The sequence below is a fragment of the Drosophila guanche genome, unplaced genomic scaffold (assembly GCF_900245975.1).
Source record: "Drosophila guanche unplaced genomic scaffold, DGUA_6, whole genome shotgun sequence".
Lineage (NCBI taxonomy): Eukaryota > Metazoa > Arthropoda > Insecta > Diptera > Drosophilidae > Drosophila > Drosophila guanche.
Window position 1 is genome coordinate 6,166,835 of NW_022995750.1, and position 23,151 is coordinate 6,189,985.

The window sequence follows — 23,151 nt, forward strand, 5'->3', positions numbered from 1 at the left end:
TCATGGCATAAAAATTGTAGCTCAAACCGAAAAAGAGTTTCCAAACTGTGCGGAAGAAAACCCTTTTTATGCGAACAAAAGTCAGAGCATGAGGGCCGTAATGAAAACTAAACTATTTAACCAGAAGTGGTCGACATAATTGGCTCAAAAGAGTTAAGGCTGGAGAAACTGTAACGCCTCTACCTAGAGGACACAAAACTAAAAGCCGAAGCCAAGACCATTCGCTCTTCACAGGTAGTTGAGGTGTTAGGGCTGCTCTGGGACCAACGCCCACAATAACAACTTGACTCGGTCGAACGTCAGCGGAGGAGGCATCTGCATAATTTATGCTGGGCATGCGAAAAATGCCCAATGGCCGAGGAAACCTCGAAGCAAATAGAGAGACAGTCACAGACACGACACAGTCAGAGCTGCAGTCACAATTCGAATGAAAATCCTGCCCGAAGTCCGGCTAACAGATCATAAATCACAAAGGGTCTTCGTCTCGGAGAGAGTTAGAGGCCGGAAAGTTGACTGACTGCTTGACTCGGGACCAGGACTGGTATCGGTACGGGACAGGGGACAGGGACCGAGGTTTACTTGCTAAACTGCCAATTCGGGCCATAAAATTTGCTTCAAGGTTTCCGTTTCTGTCTTTGTCTGTTTCGACTGTTCAATGGAAAACGCCTTGCGGAAAAAGGATGTGATCCTGGGCCTCCCTCACTCACCTCACCTTGATGTTTATGACATGTAAATATTTATGGTTGACACGACCTTGTCAGTTGCCTCGCTCCATCCTTCTCGTTCCCTCCTTGTCACGCACTTTTTTATGATTCTTTTGAAGCCAAATTGTTCTCTTTCCTTCTCCGGCTAAATCTTTATGATGCATATAATTTTTCCCAAATTTTATTTTTCCGATTTCTCGCTTGGATTTCAATTGTCCCGCGTGTGTGTGTGTGTGTGTGTGTCTGCGGCGTTGTTCCGGTATCTTCATGGCATGGCCATAAAGAAATTGACTTTCGTAAGCTATTTTGCCAAACTGTAATCCCTAACCTAAGGATTCCTTCCTCCTCTGGAGGCTATCACGCCTGCGGATTAACAATTCAAATTTTCTTAATATTTTTTGCGGGTTTGCGTAATTTTATTTTTTTTCCTGCTCTTACCTGCCGGCTGGGTTGTGCCATGGGAAGTGGTCTCTGAGGTTGAAGGGGGCCATTAGAGATGATTTGAAGGCTCGCAGGGAAATTAGCAAACGGAAATTACACATTATGGATCTTTAGGAATCTTTGAAATCATTTTAGAACATTGAAAATGTAATCCAAAGCTAAAAGTTGTTGTGACTTTTCTCCTTTCCACCAATTCACTTCAATCAAATCCACAAAAGGAATGGAAATAAAATACCTATGAAAACCAGTTGGTAAAATACTCCCACGCTTTTCCACATGCACTCCAATTCTCAACCTCGCTCTCTCTCTGTGAGACTTCTCACTCTCTTTGCATTCACTTTGGATATGGAGGAACACTCGAGCGAACCCCAGGCAGAGACCTGCACACCGCTGTGATCGCGGCATGTGCCAAAGGCGTCCGCACGGTTACGGCTTTGATTTTGACTCGGGCTCTGACTGCGGCTCTTTCACAGTCCATGACACGAGTCCATTTGCCGCAAGTCAACGCCCACTGTTTTTCCCACTTTTTTTTTGTGGCCAAAACTGATTAAGAAGAGCTTTAATTTGGATTGCGATGAGGCCAAGGCTATCAAATTATTGTGGAAAATGTGAATATGGCACTCTTACAGATAACTACACAAATATTACAAGTTTTTCATGGGTAATGCAGATGTTTTGGCTTAGTAGAGGTCGCTCTTTGGGCCTTTCTATGCGCTACTCATGGAGTTCACGTAGCTGTCCACTTGAGTGGAGAATGCAACCTGCTGTGTCCACTTCTATGCCATGGCGGTGTTTGTTTTAGGATTCCACATGCATATCGGAATGTGTTGTTGCTTTTGGATTCTACGTTTCTAATTTGTTGTTTTGCCATAGCTTCTGGTTTATTTTTCTGTTTTGTTGTTGTTATTCCAAAAGTTTATTGCATTTTTCGCTTCCATTTTCAAGTGGCTGGAAATGCATTATTTATGGCAATGGCTCGTTCTATGGCAGTGCGCTAGAAATCCACTTCAGCCGGGCACAAGCCCAACCGACAACATCTCCATCTTCATCAGGCACTATCTATCCTCTCTCTCTCTCTCTCAGATTCGCTCTGTATAATTCTGCCCCTTTCTCCAACTCTATCTGGAGCAATGGCTTCATTTCGAATGACATTTGTCGTTGATGCTCTGCGGGATGGGGCCTGGCTCGGCCAGTTTGGTGCAATTCTTTCATGTTTTATGGCCTCGCCTGGATCCCAAATATGGCATTGGGGTCGGGCCTGGCGCTCGATTGCCGCTGAGTTGTTTTGACATTTTAATAGTCGTCGAATCGTTTGGCCAGCATCGTTTGACGGCCATTGCCCAAAGGCTGCGGCGACAGTTAATGTCACAATTGACTGCAAAATTGTAACTGCTGCTCTACGAGCTCTTGAAGAGCATCGACAGAGAATAGAGAAAGGCTTAAAGAAGGATTACTACATTCCCAGCAAATTCACCAGAACAGCACTTCACAATTTACCCACCCAGAAACAGCAATTAGTTGAACCACCTAGCAATCGGCAGAATCAAATCGAAACCAATTGAATCGTATCAGTTTTGTACTTATTTAAAATTCCATAAATTAGGAAATGAAAACGGCGCGGGCTAATGAAAATTTATGTCTTCATTACGCAATCGCAATCCAAAAATGTTTTCCCAAACGAAGCCGAAATCGGCAATGAGTGTCCGTGGATAGAATGTGCTTAATATCATTAAAATCAATAAAATAAACAACTAATTTGATAAACTGACAGTTCAACAGGCGGGGTGGGGTGGGGCGGGTCGAAGCCAACGGAAAATAATGAAAAGCGTTTCAGCCCCGCCAGCGACAATGAAAAATAAACCTTGTGAAATTAGTGCGAAAAACTTGGATGAAAAATGCATGTAGTGCTAATGCTGGTACGGTAGCTTTCAATTGGTCACGTGGCGGTCCAATCAGCATCGGGAGCGCAAGCGCATATGAAAGTGTGGAGGAACAAAGCCAGAGATGAGGCAAACCACCCACAGGCCAACCACAGTGGGTGTTAATTTCTGACAAGAAACCAGTTTACCCAGAAAAGAAAGGGATGGCTATGTGCACAGCAGAATATTTCAATTGGATTTGCTCTGGAATAACTGGCCTGTGGTGCTGCACTGTTCCTACTTGTGGCTGGAGTGGTGGCAGCGTCAGCCATTTTCTACTAGCCATTGCACTCGCACCTATGGCTCTCGTGGCGGGTTGAGTGAAACACACCACAGTGTGGCCAAAACTCACCACTGAGCGGAGTATGACCTGCTCGCTCTGGCGCAGGGGATCGAGTGCGTCTCTCGCCTCCGTCGTGTGGTGTGCTCGCTCGCACGCAAGCGACGATCGACAGGGGCATATAGCTAGAATTTGAGGAACATATTTCTGCATTTCATTCCTGCTGCGCGTCTTGAAACGTCAAGTTCGTTTCGAGTTCGAGTTCGAACGCTGAGAAAAACGGTAGAAAAACGCGCGCGAGTGTGTTTCTTGAGATAATATTCAAAAGCAAAGCAAATACAAATCTAACGATACAAAAGATATCAAAATAGTTACACAGAGAGAAAATACAAGCTCAGTGAGGTGTCAAGTGTGGTGATGGGCTTTGGCCTAGGAACGAGCCCGAACAACTAAACCAAACTTCATTGAAAATAACTTAAAATAAAAAACAATTAAAACTTTGCAAGATGATGATGAACGCGTTTATTGAGCCGGCCCAGCATCATCTGGCCAGCTACGGACTCCGCATGTCCCCCAATACCACAACAACGGCCAGCGGCAGTGGCAACAACCAACAGCAGCAGCAACAACACGACATGACCAGCCAGCAGCAGCAGCAACAACAGCAGCAGCAGCAGCAACAGCAGCAGCATCAACTGGAGGGCAGCACGGACTCCTCCGCGGTGACGGCGGCATCCTATCAGAACTCCGGCTACGGGCACTTCAACAGCTATGCCTCGCGGGACTTTCTGCTCGGGCGCCGTGACACGGACTATGGAGTGTCCGGCAGTGCCGGACAGGCCGCCAGCACGGCCGCTGCTGATTCAATGATCTTCTCCAGCTTTCCCGCCCAGGCGGCGGCCGCCGAGCTGAGCTCCGGCTTTGGCCAGCATCCGTTCCACAGCCATCACCATGCCGCCGCGGCGGCCCACCATCATCAGCACCAGATGCGGATGGGCATGGCGGATGCTTATGCCACCCACCCGTACCAGCATCATGGGAACTTTCCGTCGGCGGCCGTGCATGCGGCAGCCCACCATCATGCTGCCGCTGCGGCAGTGCATCATCCGGCACACCATGCCATGAGCGCCATGCACCCGGCGGGGGCAGGAGCCTTTCTCCGCTACATGCGCCACCAGCCAGCCTCGTCGGCATCCAGCATCAAGCAGGAGATGCAGTGCCTGTGGATAGATCCGGATCAGCCGGGGCTGGTGCAGGCTGGCGGGCGGAAGACCTGCAACAAGATCTTCCACTCGATGCACGAGATCGTCACCCACCTGACGGTGGAGCATGTGGGGGGGCCGGAATGCACCACCCATGCCTGCTTCTGGATCGGCTGCTCGCGCAACGGGCGCCCCTTCAAGGCCAAGTACAAGCTGGTCAACCACATACGCGTCCACACCGGCGAGAAGCCATTCGCCTGCCCGCATCCCGGCTGTGGCAAGGTCTTCGCCCGCAGCGAGAACCTCAAGATCCACAAGCGAACGCACACGGGTAAGTCCCATCTCGAACCTCCTCTTTCCAGCACTTCCAGCACATCCTTCACATCGGTTCACCTTGCCGTGGGTTTAACCCTTTCCGGGGCAAGTAAATCCCTTCGGCTTGAGGTGGGCGTGTGTTCCGACGGCAAAAGTCGGTGCAACGCCCACACCTGGCTTAGCCCGCCAGCATCCCACGCGCGGTATGTCCTTTTATGACCACCTGTAAAACTGTAAAATGTTTGCCTCCTAAGCCCCTGTCCGTTCCTCCGCTGCAAATCCCCGTCAAAGTTGTCCTAACAAGGATAATTCCTTCGACTTCAACAGCTCTTGACTTTCGCATCGATTCTGATCTCTGAGACAACACCAGACCAGTTGTGGATAAACTGCATGGAAAATCCTCAACACAAATGTTTGAAAGAAAGGCTTGAGGTTGTCTGGGAAAAGGAATAACTTTGTTGGTATTTGTAGCCCAGAAAACTAACAAATAAATATATGAAATAAGTGCCACATTGAACTAAACATATTCAATAATTTATACATTCATTCAACTAGAATATTTTGCATTGTTTAACTTAGTTTTTTGACCCCTCCCATCAGTTCTCACTGTTTTAATGGCCCCTATCTAAGAGCAGATCATATCGCATAGAGATCCATAAACACGTACTTGACTGCTCTGCTACGTTTTTACACACCCACTTATCATTTTTCAACTGGCTGGCATCTAGCTTCAGGCCAAGAACCAGAGTGGCAACCAGCCCATAAATAACCTTTGCATAATCTAAATCAAGAATTTAATGTACCATAGAGTAGCCCGAGCAGAAAGCACACAAAAGTGTATAAAACAAAGCTGGAAGCGCGGTGAAATGTTTGCAAAACAGGCAGTAATCCACTGGAAATGTTACCCCAATTTCGATATTTCGATGGGTTTTTACTATGGGAGAGGGGCGGCGAGCGACTGAGGCACAAAGTGCCAAAGAAGTACGAGTATTTCCGTGCGATTACAAACGGAAGTTTTGACACGTGTCAACACATGTGTGTGCGCGGGTATGAGTGTGTTTGCAGTGGGGTTTGTGTGTTTGTGTGTTTGTGTTGGTGTTGGTGTTGGTGTCAGGGCAATAAAAACAAACACCAGCAGCATCCAAGGGACATTTAACACAAGCAACGATGCTGATTGAATTTTTGATTTATATTGCGAGATGGAGAGCACCAGGAAAGCAGAAAGAGATGTACGCCTGTACATGCATAGTTCAAGTGGCCCGAAAAAAACAAAGGTTAAAGGCCTCGGAATCGATCTAATGAAGTTGTGCGTCGTCGGCCACTTGAAAGCCCGTCAATATGTACAATATCTTCAGCAATTTGTAGCCCTAACCAACCAATCGTAGAGACCCTTAAAGAAATAGCTACATTTCTGCAACATCATGGGAGGGAAAAGAAAGAAACAAAAATGAAATTAGTCAAAAATATCATCATATCGTACATACAGCAACCGATTCACAATGACTGCCCCAAGAGATCATTATGATGCCACATGATTGTTCCAAATCGACAACAATATGGCGGCGTCTTGAAAATCAAAACGAAACATTTTAATTACCTTTGGATGAGTGTGCAAATAGGAGAAGACTACAAACCAAAAATTACCTCTCCTGTTGTCTAAATCGGAGGCTAATTTCGAATCTCCTCGAGAAACATTTCTAATCGAAAGATTTATTTATGTTTGGGTGCCGAAAACATCTTGTGGGCTGTATACAATATGTTCCCAGACTTTAAATGAAGCATCCCATGCCGAGAGAGAGAGAAGCGAGCCATAAAAAATCATATTTTAATTCAATTTATAAAAATATAAAGCCACATAATCCCCTCGAAACCAAAAAATAAAAAAGAAAGAAAAACTTGATAAAGCCCACGCACAAAACAAAGAGGGAGATGAAAAAATGTGGAAAGCCAAAATTAAAGCAAAACAAAATGAGTAAAATACGAGTATGCCAAGCGATACTCGTATATAAAACGCCATTTTCTGGATACACCAGATATTGTTGTGGTAATGGTTGCTGTCTAGCTTTGCCCTACTCCGCCGAACGCTCTTTGTCCTCTGGGTGCTGGTCCCTCCCCGATGTATAAAACGAAGGATGTTGAATAATGCTTGCACCCGGCCTACAGGGCAGGCCGACAGGACCTGTTATGGCCTGTGGCCATTGTCGCTTTTAGCATTTTCATTACGCCTTCGATGATTGTTTGCTTGTGTCCTATGGAATTGTTGTTAAATCGAGTGGCGCCATTTTAAAGCAATTATACATATTTGTTTGTTGGTTTGCTGCAACATTGTTCTCGTGTGTTTTTGCATTTTATGTTTGTTCTTTCTGTTTTCGCCTTTTGTTAATTGATTTTAATGGGTGTTTTTTAGGTGGTTCTAATGAGGTGGGGTGGTCTACTTGGCCAGTCATAAACCGCTGCGAAACAGCTCGACAGCTGCAGAACTTCAAGTCATTAAGCTTGTGGTTTTGGATCATAAAGCGCAGATCCTTATAGACCTAGAATAGGTCTATAATGCTAATTATGAATAAACTTAACGAAAAGATTAAAGCACATCAAAGCTGAACATATTTTTAAACATTTTATCTCCAAGTTTCTCATACATATTACCAACTTGTGTTACATAGAAGAATGTTTTCTGTGACATTCCATGTCAAATACAATTTCTCTAACCTCAAAATGTCGGACTCTTGCTCAACGAGTTGGCAGGGACAGACCCTTTTTCCTCCATTTTCCATTCCATGCACTGACTTTTGCACTTGTCACCATCGTCGCTGTCGTTGTCGCCGTCTGGAATGGCCCATGTCCAGCCTCCAGCCTCCAGGCTCCACTCCCTGCTTCCTCTTGCAACAGACTCTTCTCTGCAGCCACTCTTCTTTCTCTCCTGCTCGCCATGCAACAAACACAATAAACGTTTGTGTGTGTTTTGTTGACACCTTGCTGGGGGCCAAAGCTTTGTGTGTGTGTGTGTGGATAGACGTAAATGGCGTTTATCATGGTGTGCGGCTTATACCTAGATGTGTACACATATTTTTTTCATGCTTTTATTTTTTGTTTCGCTCTTGTGGCTGGACCACAAACAACTTTATTCATTAACACCAACAACGTGGCACAGGATACCGGGTCCAGCTTCAGATCCACTGCAGCATGAGCATTCAACAACTTTGTGGTTAGTTTTTGCCCCTCTCCCATGGCTCTGCCCCTCGTTCTACGTCGCCTGCAGCCTGGGAAGCTCATTAAGCTTATGCTCGAGGTCTTCCTCGCAGCTCTACAATGCCTCACGTCTCCTCCATGAAGTGCAGGCACTCGTTGTGCAATTATGTTGTGGCGGGGGCAAAGTTTAGCATTCAACATTGTCCCGGTGGCAGCGACCCTTGTTTGATTAGCTTGCTCTCCGCTGTACCGCGTATTTATCCTTTCCTTGGCTCCGGCACGGCTCCATTTAATTGAGTGCAAGTGTTTTTTTAATGAGCCTTTTATGGACTTGTTTGGTCTTTGAATGATGAAGTGAATTATGCAATTATTTTACACTTTTATGAAGCTTAACAGAGGTGCTTCTCAGAGTTAACAGAGCCAATGTTAAGCATGGGAGGGTGTACACTGTTAGGAGTTTCATTATTTGTTCTTTACACCAAATGTTAGCTCTAGAATATTCCCCTAATCTGGATATTCCTACACTGTTTGACGCCTTGTGTTCTGTTAATTTTTTTTTGCTCATTCGGCGCCAATGGAATAATTTCTCAAAATACCGAAATTCAAGCAAAGCGAAATGCTGGCAAATGTCAATGATTGATGACTTTATTGCGGGTTCAACGATTTTCACAAAAACACACAAACACACACACACACACACACACACACCATATCCAAAGCGAGAGACAAAAATCACTTTTTATTTTTGCGCATAAACTGTGTGTTTTGGCTTCTCAGAATTTTTGAACAATGGTTCGAAAGGGAAGGAGAAAAAAACCTGCGATGTGCTCAAGCGATTACCTATACTACCTGGTGCGAGTAGGTCCCTCTCTCTGCCCAGGATCTCTCAACCATCCTACAGAACACTCCCTCCCTCCCGCTGTCTAACAAACTGAAAATCAATTAGTTACGCTCTCGGTATGCCTTGGCCATGGCACTCTCTAGGAGATGCACGGGCTCTAATGACAAATGCAGCAGAGCAGCAGAGAGACGGAAATTCGTCATTTAATTAGCGTTCCTACCCCTCCACTCCCCGCGGGCTTGTTTGTCAAGATCCGTTCGAGTGCGGGTGTACACCTAACCGTATCCATATGGGTGGACATGATGTTTGAATTCGTTTCGCTCAATTTAAAGTGTCAAATACCAGACATGACACACGATTGCAATCTGTTAAAAACTCAAAAACTCAGACAATTCGCAAAGTTTCCTCTTCACTGTTTTTTTTTTCGGAGATTTATGTGCCGAAAGTAAAAAGTATATAAATTTCTGGTGTGGTCTAAGCATTTGACAGTTGAATGTAAGCTAAGTTTTTGAGAATTTATTGACTGGACACGAAGTTAAGACTTCATTATTCTTTTGGGCTAAGAGAAATTTAAGAACTGAATTTTTATTAAATACTTATAAGTATTTATAGGAATATAATGAGATATGAGCTTAAGCTATACATTTGGAACAATGGAAATGAACCAACAGTGATGGACGCTTCTTTAATCGATATTTTGTAACATAATGCACTCTTGAAACTATGAGGAACCATCTTTATTAGGAGCCATAATCTCCTGCGATCTCCTTGAAAGCCTACTTATCCTCGCTCCATGTCTGGTCCCACACCCAATTCCCGTTTATCAACGCATATATAGAAGCATATACATATGCACATATTCCTGCATAATAAACTAGCAAATGCACCCATTCTAATTAGTGACAACCCTCAATGCCGAACCCCTAACACACCCAACAAAGACCGTCCGTCCGTTCGTCCGTCCGTCGTTCCACCCGTTACGCTCCTCAACACAGAGAGAGGGGGTTGGTTGCTTTGCATTCTCTCTATTCAGGAGTCTCCATGCTATGCATTTTACCAAATGTCAAAACAGTTTTATATATGGATATATATGTATCTACCTTAACCCCTGTAGGAATTATAATTTCATTTACCCGACAAAAAACCTAGATACAGAGAGAGAGAGAGCGAGAGAGAGTGAGAGAGCTCGCGTTGTATACGCGGCAGGGGTTAGTTCTCTCAACCCTTTTGTGCCAGCAATGTCATTGTTTTGGTCTCCCATTTGAATCTATTAGCTAAGTAGCCATTTTGTTGAGGCTGTTGCATAATATTTGAATGGGAGTGGATGTGGAAGTGGAAGTGTGGAAGGTAACCCTTGGATGGCTCTGTTCCATGGCTGGATGGACATAAGCTGCTTACCCCGAGCTAGTTAATAAATGAGGCTTATTTTTGATAAATTTCCCCTTCTTCACTGGGCCGTGTGCATACGAAAATATATCTTTTCGTTTTATTTTACATTCTTTTTTGGCAAGTTTCGCGTTCCAATTCCTAAGCCTTGGTCACGCCCACTTTGTCATTAGAAGTCGCGCTCAAATTAATTAAATTCCTCACCGAAAGGAGCCAAAAGTAGCCACGTACCAGACTCCATTTCGCATTCCATCGGATCCCCGAAAGAGGCAGCACAAGATTTCAGATAGAGACAGACTGAGATCAGAGAGGACCAGAAATAAGAATAAAGTTTCAGCGCATAAAGAACTGATCAGCAGCAGACAAGCCATAAAATTAAACTGTCATCTTGCATATTTTTTATATCTGCACACGGACGCAACCTCGAGTCAGGGCACAGGTAGAGGCAACCGCTTGGACTGGGACTCTACTCTGACTCCAACTCCGACTCGGACTCGGACTCGGACTCGGAGCTGGGGTCTCTGCTTTTCGAGAATTATGGAAAAGTAAGGCCTGACTAATCCTCTAAATCGCACCAAGGGCCCCTCGCACGTTTGCCCCACTTGTATAAATTAGCTGATGGGAAAAATGAAATCATTATTCATATGGGCAAAAATGTTAAACAGCCAAAAAAGAGCAGCGGAGAGCAGAGACAGTCGGGCAGCAGAACCAGAAATGTGTTTTATATAAAATAAAAGTATGATGACTACGAAATGCTCTGCCCCCCCCAATGATGGTTATTGGAATGCTAGGAATGTTGCTAAGAACACGTTTTGGCCAATCTAATTAAATACGTATTATGAAACTAAGATTCAAACTCCATCCCATAGTCCACCTAGGCTGTTCTTCAGTTTGTATAAAAGCAAAGTTATTCCAAAATTCTTCGGCATAAAACAAAAAAAAAAAACAAATAAATATACAAAAATATGAAAAGCCATAAGCGTGCTTGTCAAATCAGCTTAGGTTCTGATGTGTTTTGTATGTGTTTGCCTTTTGCGGGATACATTTTCGGATTGTTTGTCGCTTTCGTTTAGACAAATTTGTAACACACGAACGCCTCCAAGTTGATTTAAGCATAAAATTGTGATTGTTTAACCCAAATAGCCAGAGTCACAGTGCCAGAGCCACACAAAGAGGTGGAGACAGGCCGCAAACTGGCACGCAATTTATTGTAAAAACATTGTCAATTGTAATTAGAGGCACAATTTACACAGATTTTGTGTGACAACCGGCTGTCAAATGGCGCTCTGACAGTCGGCTAACAGCCAACTAAGTTTTTGGCTAAAATTACAACGCACACAGGGAGAGAGGGTGAGTGAAATAGAGCAAAGAATGGAGAGATATATTTATGCATTCATTCGCTCTATGACGCATTGCCGACGGCTACTGTGAAAAATATCTGGCGGATACACGCGGTCTACTGTGGTTCTCTCCCTGCTTCGTTCTCAGCATGATCAAATTTCTGACCAGGACTCAGCCGAGTGTAAGCCACTGGGATGTGGGCCACTGAGATGTGATACTTTTTTCCCCCTCGATTTTCGATATTCAGATCAATTTGTTTGCCACGAAATATGGGTGTGTTTTTTAGTCGGAGTGTTAGGAACAGAAATGCAATTTTAGTTGATGTTTTGATGTGTTCATTAGGCAGTGTCGATGCGGTATAGAAAGGTGTTGAAGCGTAAAAATATGTTAAAGGTTGGGCGCATGGGAAACTGTATATCTTTATTCCAAGCAGAAGTCAAACAACAATATGGAAGACTTAGAACTCTTTGTAGTCTAAGTGAGCGACTTGTGCACATCCATTTAAGATCGTTAAATAATTCCATTCCAATCCAATTTACCCACAAATTCTTACCAAACATATTTGTCGCCTGATGTCATTGATTGGTTTTTATCAGCGAGGGTAATCTTGTTAGAATTGACAACATTTAAACTTTAACAAGCCATTTGAGATAAGCAAACCAACCGAAATCGAAACCCGGAGACCCAGGGACCCGGCGATGCGGAGAACCCCATCCCATGCCTCCTTCAGTTGCCGGAGATGTCACATCGCATAACCAAATGATGACAATCTTGATGACATTTTAATTTCTGACAAACAACCGAAGAGATTTTCTACTTGACGGAACCCGAAGAAAAAACAAGCAACAAACAGAAACCAGGATAAGAGAGAGAGAGGGGATGGAGACGAGTGGGCTGAGAAGATTAAGATCTTAAAGAGCGCTAAAGAGCAAAAAATCAGACTGAAGAGATACCAAACAGATATAGATACAGATCCCTGACCAAGCCCATACAAAGCAACACCTCTTTGAGAGTGTCGAGCGCGCCGCCGTGCCACCAATGTCAATGTCGGTCTCCGGCTTTGGCTTCGGCTTCAGCTTCTGCTTTTGTTGTGGATTTTGGACAGAGCAGAGCCCTTACTTCCAGCTCTGTAACCCTCGAAAGGGAAGTGAAACATTTCTTTCTGCTTTCTTTCTTTTTTGCAAACATTTACCTCACGTAAGCAGCTCGTTCATTCATGAGGGGTAAACAGAGTGAGAGAGAACGAGAGAGGAGCATCAGCTGCTTCTTGGGCTAATCCTGGCCTAGCACTTCTTTGTCAACTGGAGCCGACTTCAGTTACCATTCCGTCGTCTTACTCTGCCACTCATTCCGTCTCGTCTCTCCCCTTGTGTTGGCCCTGTTTGTATGCGTTTTGGGTTCAGACAATAGGCTTAGTGTTACTTTTACTTATTGTCTACGCTCCGTTTGTCATTCGAGTGCATTTTGTTGCTGTCGGATCAGAAGAGTATCTCTCTTACGCTCTGCTCTGCAGATACTCCAGTAGTAGCTCGCACGCAACTAATCAATTTGCCTGGCCTAAACTGCTAACCATAACATGCACATCTTCATTAAGCTTGAACTTAATATTTATTATAGCTATATAATATATAGCATTAGGAGTTTAATGCTAAAATCGTAAAAAATTAACATTCACTTGCCCATTTTCGCTAATGGTATCTTTTTGCATAAACTCTTTTTATGGTTTATACAAATTGCACTAAAAGTTTATGAGAAAGTCAAAAAAATAATTTAATCCATATTTCTATGGTATTACACATGTAAGAGAGTTTTAAAATTAGTCTAAAAATGTCTATAAAATTAGAAAATCTAAGTTAAGAAGCCATAAGTGGTTTAATGGTTTTTAGACGTACTTCACAAACTTCTGGAGGATTGCCAACATATTTCCTCTTGCTGAGTATCTGCATTTTGCCCTCTCCATAATTTACATTTAACCAGCTTAAAAATTTCACAAAATCTTTCAACCATAAACTTCTTGAGAAACTTTTTGCCTTTACACCAAATTTAATGTTTAATGCTCGACTCGACTCGAAAATGGTTTTTTGGGTACAAATTTTGTTATTACACAAGGTTGCCAGATGCAGATGCCAGACGCTTACATATTTCCATATATCGTATACATACATGTCTAGTTCTTAGTCAGCCAAGAGTTTGGCTGTCAGTCCCCACTCTGTCCCAGTCTGGAAAAGTTTTTCCTGCTGCTGGTGCCCCAACCAAATGCAATTTGAATGCATTAAATGCAAGCCGCACTCTCATGTAGGTAGTACTCTCATATATACGTACATATATCTGAGTATTTACATATATCCGTGTGGTACACACACCTCGAATATGTTAGAGGCGTTAGTTGCATGGCAAACTTGTCGAAAATTTGTACAAATGTTTGGGGGGCCTCGCAAAAAGCCAGAAAAAATAGAGAAAAAGGAGAGAAACCAAAGTCAGAGACAGACCCAGTGCCAGTGCCAGTGCCAGAGTCAGAGTCCGGGACAGAGACCGAGCCAGACAAGCTGGCCCATGTTTGGTCTTGTATTCATGTACAGCAAGGCTGTTGCTGTCATTGTTTTACTAATAGCTCTGCCAGTTGTCTATCTGCCCATGTGTATGGGTTTTTGTGTGCCTGCTGCAGTTGTTGTATGAGTTGTGGTTAAGGCTGCAACACCCAAAAGTTTGTGTTAAAAGTGGTTAAAGAAAATAAATCCAGAGACTCTTCATATATATGTCACATGTTCCATTTGTTTCCATGATGCAAACTCAGGCACTTCCAACTAGGAACAGTGGAATAGAACAAGGGCTATTGCTCTTCCTTTTCTTGCTTTTCCTGCCTTCTTTTTCCTTTCTTCCCAATGCCATTTCCTCATTAGCCCACAAGCCGTCATTCAAGTGTAAAATTTGGTGTGTTTTTGTTTTGAAACAATTTCCCAAATGTGTCTATGGATTTGACTACAATAAACCGCAGACGAAGGCAGGGCTGAGCGGGAAAAATCAGACGCAGATTCGGTCTCGGACCCGGACTTGGACTGGGTACTGACCCCAGTGTCAATTATTAACGTATCACTTGACAGCAAACGGCAAAGCTGCAAACAAATAGCGAAAATTATGTGAGGATTGTCTCTCATCCCAGTGTAACCATGAGGGGTTGGGGGTCATCGTCATCGGCCTCATCATCGGGGAGGGATGCAAAAATCATAAATCATCAACGAAATTCACTCAACGATGGTTTTTGTCAAACAAACAAACAATGGAACGACTGTGTGGCAGACCCATAGGTAACTTCTTACTACTTTAGGGGTGCAACATCCTCTATGAAGATGATGATGATGATGATGATATTCATACTCTCCCCGATGATGATGCTGATGAGAGAGAGAGGATTTTGTATTTGTCCGTTGACAAGCGGCATTCATTGCATTTAAATTATGATTTTATTATTATGATTATTAGGGAATGGAAAGGAATGGAGTGGGATGTCTGCCATTAATTTGGTCATCAACTGCAGGCGAATGTTATAAATATTCAAGGCAAGCGTCGTGTGGGAAAATCTGTGAAATGGAATGTAATGATTGCAGAGATGTATCTCAAGAATCTGTTTATTCTGAGACTGACGGCTATAAATATTTCGAACAGAACAAACTGCCACGTGAGATATGTACATATGTACACATCACCTGCTTATCGAATACCTATAAGTGTCATCTCTCTGGTACCCTAACAATATTCGTATCATCAACAGTCACTGCCCCCTAACAATCCGTAGCAAAAAATCTAAAGTGAGCTATTCGCAACAGAGACAGAACGAGGGGCAACGGGGGGAGCGAGAGCGAGAGCGAGGGATAGGGAAAATTGCCCATTGAAATGTAAACCGCCAGGAAATCGGGGTTTGGCTTTTTCCGGCTTTAACCATAGGAACAAAAGGAGCAAAAAAGGAGCAGGCAAACGGAGCAAAAGAAGAGACAGCGGCGGAAAAAAATGTATTGCAAACAAACAAACAGATACAGATATACAATGAGCTAAGCATTCTCAAATCCGAAGAGTGTCAACAACCCAGACAGACACCAAGAGAGAGATAGAAAGAGGCAAATATAGTGAAAGAGAGAGAGATATTTAGGGATGGATACGAAGAGGGCAGGCAAAAAGTAGCATCCAAGGGAGCTGCTGTTTTGTTATTGTATTGTTAGATAATAATAATCATATCGCATTGCATGTTGTTGACACATGAGCGATGATGCTGCTCATCCATCCCCTCTTGCCATCTTTCATCCGCTCCTACCTTTCTCTCTTTCTTTCATATTTTTGGAGGGTAGAGAGAGATTCGTTCTTTGTTTCGGCTTGAGGGCGAGTGAGCGCGCTGAGCGGGAGCGGTCCTTAAGCAGGCAATAAATATTTACCAGGCCAATTATTTAGCAGCAATTAAAGCAGTCAAGCGTACGCTCCCTTAACATAGATACGCTGTTATCGCTCTATAAGTTTTGCTATCGATCTTCATGGGCAGTGGCTATCGCTCTGTTAACTGTATGTTATCGCTCTGTTAAGGCGCAGTGTACCTGCTGACTCGTTGCTGCTTCTTTTTTGTTGTTCATTTTTTCTCACTTTTAATTAATTCCACTTTGAAATGCTTTTAATAAGCAAACGTCACTCTGACGGCAAAAAAATGTTTTATTTCTCATTCATTTTTTATTGTTTTTGTTTGTTGTTGCTGTCGCGGTGTTGTTGTTGCTGAAAATTAAAAACCTGATTCAGTTCAATTAATCAGCGACTGTCAATGATGTTTAATTTGCATCGCTCGGTTAGCAGCTATCACAGGCAGAGCCAGGATGCGGGAATGCTGCAAGATGCTCTCTCCTCTTGAATTGTTTCCTCATGCCTCGGACAGTCCCAGTTATTTTTGGATAAATACAGTGGAGCTTCAAATGTGTTTTTTTTTTTTTAATAAATCTTCAATCATTTGTTTGTTCCTTTTACATAAATCTTGATAATTTATTTATTTTTTTCCATAACGTATTCTATAATTTTCGTGCAGCTTTAAGCCTATTTATAGCTATGTTTTCAATCAAATTTGATTTGAAAACAGAAACACTCTTCTATCATTTTCTTTAATGTCAACTAAAAGTTTCTTTGGATATCGAATGTTCATCTCCCATTTATCAGCGAACCAAAACCTTCTGCTTTCTGTCTCGCCCGCCCCCAGCTCTTCTCCAGTCTGTTAACCCATAAGAAAAACATATTGTATTCCTTGCCACCCACATGTAAGCCCAAAACCTTATATGTAAGGAAGCTCAAAAGAAAAAAAAAAGCACTTACGAGACGTTTAGCAAAACAATTTCTATATTTTTTTTGGGCATGACTACGCCCGAGAGAGAGAGAGAGAGAAAAACAGCAGAAAATCCTGCAGCACCCACCAAACACCCCCAAAAAAAAAAAAAAACAAACAACGCCCCATAATAGCAAAACCAGCCGCAACAAAAACAATTTCAGGCGAGAGGAATAGAGGAGGAGTAGGAGGCAGGTTGCAGATATATGTACGATGGAGATGGAACTGGAGCTGGAGGAAAGGCCGTCGGCTCGGCACTCGAACGACTCGACTCTGTGTCGTCTGCAAATGACAGGCGAGCTTTGCGCTTAACAGAACCCGGCAGAAGCAGTTACATAAAAGCCAAAACATGTGCTATATACACACGATGAGCAAACAAAGCCACACTGTATATTATATAAGTACAGAATATGTACAAATATATGTACATGTACTTATATAGTAGAGAGCCATGTACGACTTTCTTGGGTGAACGTGAACCCACGCACACACATCCGTACACCCGTACACCCGTACACCCGTGCACCCGTTAAGGGAAGAGATTACAAAGCAACCCCAAAAATAAGAGCCACCCTAAAAAAGCAGCAACCAAAACAAGTTTGCAGCTGTACCACACCGCACCGTAGAACGGAACGAGCGTACGCCATGACAGGCGGTAGCAAAAGCCGGGTCCGTGCCAATTCCAATCGTTCCGCGCTTTGAGCGAATGTGTTTTTTTTTCCCTTAGGAAATTAACCATTTCGGGGGCTTTGCCCAGAGAACGAAAGTAGGCAACTCATGATAATATGCAAATCACAAAAAGCAGGCGGCCTATTTCACAGTTACGGCCACCCAACCTGCACAACCCCAGCCCGCGGGACCCACTCCTACAACATAACACCATTATATACACAGAGACTTTGCCATTGGATTTACTTTATTGAAATATTTAAATAAGTTTGTCGATTCGCACAGCCTAAATGGGATTTGGTAAGGAAGAACTGGGCGAGCGGGAGTGACAGGCAGGGAGTTGGCGACTTGCCAGGCCAAAGGGTGTGTGCCAGGCCGTCTTTCTTGCCGCGCTTCCTCATTCCGCAGTTCCCTTCCTTTATTTTTTTGTGGGTAAAAATGTCGACTGAAATTGACATTTTATAAATGGGCGGCAGTTTTGGTTACTTTTTTTGTTGTTGTCGGTTGAACTGTAACTTGAAGCAATAAAACATATTTAAATTTAAATTTTAATGCTCTGTGGCGCCGTGTTTGTGTGGAATGTGAAAATTATGCGTATCCTTGCTGCACTTAGCCGGTACACAAACCCTTTAATGGTATGCCATCAGCGCCGTACGCCGTCGTCTGAGCCACAGCGCGTGCCGTCTGCCTCATGCCTCATGCCTCATGCCGCATCGCATTCTGTTTTTGCCCCCGCTGAGTTTAGACCGCAACGCGCCAGGAGATGGATATGTGTGTGGATACGGCAAGGGATACGGCTTGGCTAGCGAGAGTGTGCTGCTGGGTTTCCAGAAAACTAAAAATTGTGATAAGAATGATACCACGGATACCCAAAGACAGCTGCCTGTCCAATTTATGACTAATTAGCGTGGAGAGATACCATTTTAGCAGCTGATAACAGCTGAAATTTTGAACTAACCAAAAATTACCAAAAAAAATGGAACTTTCAGTTGCAAGCTTGGAGCGACTCTTCTGGCGCCACGCTCCCCCTTCAACTCCATCCATAAGGTGTACAATACATCTGATAAAGGTACCCAAAGCCGACACTTGACATTGTCTCCTTGCACTGGAAAACATGATGAGATTTCGAAGCGCATCGAAGTGCATTCGTGCCGCTTGTTCTGCGCTCAACTCTCCATCTCGAGGCCTGTCAAAATATGTAATTGGGCTCCAGTCACACGCCGCCGATGGTAACCATTGTAATGCATATTTATGAGTTTTAAATTTTGACAAATTAATAGAAACTACAACAACAACCACAATGCGACACGCCATTCAAATCGAACAGCATTTTGTCCGATTTCTGTTCATTTATTTATATATCTCTCTCTCGCTTGAGTTATTACGCATCACGGAATAAAAGCGAGAAAGAAAACTTTATTCAAATGCGGATAATAAAGCACATAAATTAGTATTAAATTACATAAAGCAAAAAAAAACCAAACGAAACGACTGGAACTTGTTGAGCGTGTGGAGTCGGAGCGGGACACAGACTCACCGCTGGATGTCTTTTTACACAAAGCCCTGGGCACTGGCCACTGGCACTGGCATCGGCACCGACCCGACCCTGCCCTGCCCTGCCCCCAGCTGGACAGCTTTTCTTAGCCACAGCACACCCTCCTCCAATCTGGAGGCCCACTTTAAGCTCGAGGTGTGAAAATGTTCGATTATTGTCATCGTCATCGTTGACAAAAGGGAGGAGAGTGGGGCTCCGAGATCTCTGAGCCGCTTAGCTGCAATTGTCATAAAGCTTGTGGTGCAGATAATGGCCGCTTATCTGCGACATAAATGCCATATGCTAAATGGAACTAACTGAGCGAACCACCACATACACTCACACACCCGTCTAGGGCTTTTTATTGGGGTTTTCGCGGTGCACTTTGAAAACGCTTAATGTGGCAGCTGATGCAAACTGATGATGAAAAACTAAATGATTCACTAAGCAATCGAGATTGTCAGCCATTTCTTTATCAATATTTATAACATTTATTTTAGAAATTAAATTTCTCACCATAAATTTGAAGACGAATCTTTGGCAAATTATAGGGTTTTCCCTTGGGATAAATATTATTTATGTTTAATCCTGATTTTATCTCTGTGCATCTGTGTCGGGATCTACCGACTCTGCTCCTCCCCAGCCTCTCTATAAATAATTTTCTAATAAGCTATAAAATATCACTTCGGACTAAATGGGTACGACTGTTTCTTATTTTTGATAGTTTGATAGGAAAAGGTGTTTGTTACGCACACGAATCAAATAATAAACGCTAACCTTTTGACCTGTTCCCTTTACCCTTGCCGCTATTGTTCGTGTTCATGTCCATCCTTACGAACAAAAAAAAGTAAAAGGACCATCGACATCGGCACAGGTGAAAATCGTGTTCAGGGTCGAAGGGTCCCGCTCTCTCGGGCTCTCGGACTCCCGAACAATGGGCGCCTTGATCCCGCATAATTTATATGATTTTTGTTCTTGTTGTATATCTTGTTGTTCTGTTATTGTTTTCCCTATAAATATGTTGGACACATGAGTTTTTCCCACCTTTATTAAATTGTGTGTCGGAGGGGAGTTCATAAAAATTGTGAGGCCATAAATGGTCATCGTCTATTATATGTTTTATGCGCTTCACATAAATAATGATATTTATAGCCACGCACACACATTGTTCTATGTAAGATCTGTCTTTTTGTTGCATCTATTGAAACTCATGGATATCTTTTTTGGCCTACTTTTAGGAGAGAAACCATTCAAGTGCGAACACGAGGGCTGCGATCGTCGCTTTGCCAATTCCTCGGACCGGAAGAAGCACTCGCACGTGCACACCTCGGACAAGCCCTACAATTGTCGCATTAATGGCTGTGATAAGTCCTACACGCATCCCTCCTCGCTGCGAAAGCACATGAAGGTGAGTCTCAACTATCCTTTTTCCAGCTGTACAAATGATGTGTCTATTTCGCGGATTCCTGTAACAAGTTCCTTTCGCTTGAAGTCAACTAAATATTCTCTCCTTTTGTTTGTGCTTATTCTTGTGCAGGTGCATGGCAACATTGATGAAAAGTCTCCATCGCATGGCTATGACAGTGAGGGTGAGGAGAGCTCCAGCTCCAGCATCATAACTGGCGGGGCACAGACACCGCCCTCGACCCGCCTGGATGGCAGTGCCGGCAGCAGCAGCGGCGTGAGCAGCCTGAGTGGAGGCAGTGGCATCAAGTCCTCGCCCCACTCCATCAAATCTGAGCCCAATCCCATGCACAGCGTCCATCTGGGGGCCTCGAGCAGCGGCAGCAGCAGTACGGCCAGCAGCAGTGCCTCCCATCTGTTGCAGCAACAACAGCAGCAGCAGCAGCAACAGCAGCAACATCAGCAGCAGCAGCAGCAACAGCAGCAGCAGCAGCAGCAACATCAACTTGCCTCCCATCAAAGCGACTCGAAATCCTCGCCTGCGCTGCAACTGATGGCCGCCTCAGCATCCGCGTATCTGCCGCCCCCGCTGGGACCACCGCCCTCGCACCCGCACCACCACGCGCACCATCACCATCATCACCACCAGGCGGCGGCTGCAGCGGCAGCGGCCTCCTCTCCGGGAGCAGCGGCTGCCTCGGCCTCGATGCTGCACCACAATCATCATTTGCTGTACCATCCGGCGGCGCAGGTTCATCCGCCCAGCGACTGGTACCACACGGCGGCGCCGAGCGGCTCTGCGGATGCGATGAATCCACTTGGACACTTTGGACACCATCACCATCACCATCTGATGCATCCCGGTGCGGCGACGGCGTATTGAGAGTGGGAGAACTGGTGGCCATCGGAGGAGCAACCGATGCCGATGCCGCCGCCACCCCAGCCGGGGCCACCAGTACCACATTCAGGGGCTGCCGCCGCCCAGGGCCCAGGGCTCCTGGAGGAGTCCTCCTCCCTGGACTGGATCTGCTGCCAGCGGCTGCAGAACCTGGCCCTCGTGGCGCAATGTGAAAACCAAATATTTCTTAAAGTTGAAGAAAATACTTTAAACTTTTTACCTGATAATTGAAAAATTGCTGTTGAATCGAAAACAAAAAAAATCTAAACAAAACCTACACAAGAAACTATATTTAAACACTTTGAATCGTCTTTGAACAGGATTTATTATTATGTATTTTAAAAATTATTATACAAAAAACACAAAACAACAACAAAAACCAAGAACAAGAACAAGAACAACAAATTTGCTATTTAAATGTTATGTAAACTTAAACGTAGTTTTCTAGTTGCAAAACACTCACCACAAACAAAAAATAAAATCTGCGTAATGTAGAGACGTATTGTAAATGTATAAAATATGAATTAATTATCGTATAAATGTATAAAACGTACTCTTAACTCTAATAATAAATACCTTACTTAAGCATATTGACTATTTAACTGGTAAGATTTAGCTAATTTTTTGTCGAAGCTGCTCTCTCTCATGCCCCCCATGCCCACACCAAACGTCCTGCCCCCAAGCTTTCTAGTACAAAAATTGCTAACGATTATACATTGTAAAAAGAGTCGAGCATCGAAGTGAATGGAAACGGAGCTATAGACACACATGCTATATACGTACATACGATACATTTTCGGCCTTAGATTTTCTCCCCAGCTTAAGTACGCAAAAACGTAAATTTAAAAAGTTACCACACAAAATCAACAACAAAAAACAAACAGGAAAAATAAATGGAAAAAAAAACTATACAAATATGAAGTTTAATGCTTATTGGGAGTACTTTTCTAACACAGGGAAATAAGTGATGCTAAAGACTCTGAGCCCAAATGCAACACAAACTGAGTCATAATTGAAATACACAAACTGTTAAATGCTTACAGGCCAGGGTACTTCAAATCACCTCAAACACCATATATTCTTTAAACCACCTGGTTTTATCAATCACTCTAAATCGATTGGCACTCTGTCTCACTATTTGCCCAACAAATACCAGCCTTGAGCTAATTTCCATGACAATCGATGCGGTTCCCACACACGCTCTCATCTCTATTCCATTCCGCTCGTTCCGTTCCGTTTTGAATTGAAATGCAAATGAAATTTGCAAATTTCTGATCTTTTAATTAAACGAATTTTATTGGAAGACCCAGCTGCTGTGTCGATTCGAGTTTTTTCACCATTTTATTTGACGGAATTCCGTCATGAATATTTATTGAAAAAGCGCCACTGTTAATTTGTTTTGATTGGTTCAGCGGAGGCTCGCGAAAACAAAATTCATTTGTGATCGTATCAAATGTCCAGGGGCTAAAAGCCATCAAAATACCTTAATGGCCAACTATTTACGGAGCTAAAGCGATGTCCATTAACATTACCATGACAGAGGAGGGCCAAGTATAAATTTTAAGCCAAAAACTAACCTCAGGCGAAAAATATATAAAGTGAAATTGTTTTCGGGGCGAATATTTGTTGTTGTGTTTTTTGTTTCCACCAAACATTTCTTTGTTGAAGAATTTCAGTTGAT

General features: G+C 43.6%; 1 protein-coding gene across 1 annotated transcript; it reads left to right on the forward strand.

The window, feature by feature from the left end:
* Positions 1 to 3,552: 3,552 nt before the first annotated feature.
* Positions 3,553 to 22,368, forward strand: LOC117586295 (pair-rule protein odd-paired). The gene is made up of 3 exons (XM_034276250.1): positions 3,553 to 4,877; positions 20,407 to 20,576; positions 20,706 to 22,368. The coding sequence occupies exons 1-3, from the start codon at positions 3,851 to 3,853 to the stop codon at positions 21,453 to 21,455; spliced, it is 1,947 nt and encodes a 648-aa protein (XP_034132141.1). The 5' UTR covers positions 3,553 to 3,850; the 3' UTR covers positions 21,456 to 22,368.
* The last annotated feature ends 783 nt before the right edge of the window (positions 22,369 to 23,151 follow it).

Bases quoted from the DNA above. Each gene is read 5' to 3' on its own strand.
- LOC117586295 (XM_034276250.1), top strand. From the start codon at position 3,851: ATGATGATGAACGCGTTTATTGAGCCGGCCCAGCATCATCTGGCCAGC. The intron at 4,878-20,406 runs GTAAGTCCCATC...GCCTACTTTTAG, and splicing joins CCACAAGCGAACGCACACGG to GAGAGAAACCATTCAAGTGC. The intron at 20,577-20,705 runs GTGAGTCTCAAC...ATTCTTGTGCAG, and splicing joins CGCTGCGAAAGCACATGAAG to GTGCATGGCAACATTGATGA.